The sequence below is a fragment of the Penaeus monodon genome, chromosome 21 (genome assembly GCF_015228065.2).
Source record: "Penaeus monodon isolate SGIC_2016 chromosome 21, NSTDA_Pmon_1, whole genome shotgun sequence".
Taxonomy (NCBI): Eukaryota; Metazoa; Arthropoda; class Malacostraca; order Decapoda; family Penaeidae; genus Penaeus; species Penaeus monodon.
The window spans coordinates 12486284-12487604 of NC_051406.1; the positions used below are offsets into that span (position 1 = coordinate 12486284).

At 39.7% G+C, this 1321-nt stretch overlaps 1 protein-coding gene across 1 annotated transcript in view; it reads left to right on the forward strand.

Moving 5' to 3' along the window:
* The window catches only part of LOC119586234 (ETS homologous factor-like), a 2238-nt gene extending 917 nt beyond the window's left edge, over positions 1–1321 (forward strand). The window contains exons 3-5 of the mRNA XM_037934937.1: positions 101–268; positions 374–569; positions 699–1321. Of these exons, the coding sequence (XP_037790865.1) occupies positions 101–268; positions 374–569; positions 699–810 (476 nt within the window). The 3' untranslated portion in view covers positions 811–1321. The remainder of the gene's footprint in view (positions 1–100; positions 269–373; positions 570–698) is intronic.

A 1321-nucleotide genomic window follows, 5' to 3' on the forward strand; every position in this document is an offset into this window, starting at 1 on the left:
CATAGTTTTACATGGAGCTATTATATACTTATTCTAATATAATAATTAGAACGCTAGAGATCAATACATGGACTAATGGATTCCTTAAATACATCAACAGGATCTACAGGTGAGCTTCAGCAGTCTCTGTACCCACCATCCAGTGCAGTGTATTCGTCTCCAGAGCCGCTGCATTCTTCGAGCGACGGCCACGTGCCTGATAATGAACCGCAGCTCTTTACACAGCCTCCCGATGTACTGGAGAAGATCCCTTCGAAAAGAAAACGAGGTAGGCTATGCTTCTAGAACTGAAACACTATTAACATGAACTTACACAAATACACATGATTCAATATTTTATGACGGATTATAATAACAGCTTTTGCTTACTCAGTTCGAGGTCCTAAAAACTGGGAGTTCCTGATCCGGCTACTGGCAGACAAGCGAACGAATCCGTCTTTGATTCGCTGGGAAGATGAGTCTACGGCGACCTTCCGTCTGGTTCAGCCTGAGAAAATCGCGCACATGTGGTCCACACGAACGCCAGATTCTCCTCCTTTAACTTATAACAATTTCGCTAGAGGTCTCAGGTAGGTTATTGTAAATACTGGCGAATCGGATAAACCCTGATTCGTACATAAAATGAACCCCACACATTAATGTATACGAGCCAAACTAAGCTTCGCAACATTATCTAAGTATAATGTCTTCTCTGACAGGTACCATTATAGCAGAGGCGCTTTACAACCAGTGTCAGAAAAACAGCTGGTGTACCGATGTGGGCCCAAGGCTCTCCAGTACCTGATCGACCTGCGAAAGGTTTCTTCCTGAGGTGATGTTTTCAAAGCGGGAATGAGTAACACGAGAAAAGGCAAAATCAAAAGAGACAGTGTGAAATGTGTTATAGAGATTGAAGTGAAGGCAGAGGGAAGGCAAGGCAGAAAGTACTATAGACAATGTACAAAACACAAGAGGAAGTTATTTTTTATAGTTGGTCCCCAGATTTACATGTGTGTTAAGATTATATGTGATTGACATATTATATGCTATATGCCAAAGATTAGTTATGAGAAGTGGTAGCTATATGTAATTTTGATATATCGTATATCGGCATTATTTATAATAAATTATTGACATACTTTGCGCGACATATTTTACCTGTGTGTCAATGTTGCATCCCGAAAAGCCAGTATAACAATTTCAGATTCTTTCATTCTGGCCTCGTGAAATAAGTCTGTATTGTTACTTTCCCTTCAATCAGCACTATTTATTGAACTGCATTATACCTTGCCCTATATTTTTTATATATGTTATATTTGAAAACACGAGTTGCTGTTACTAT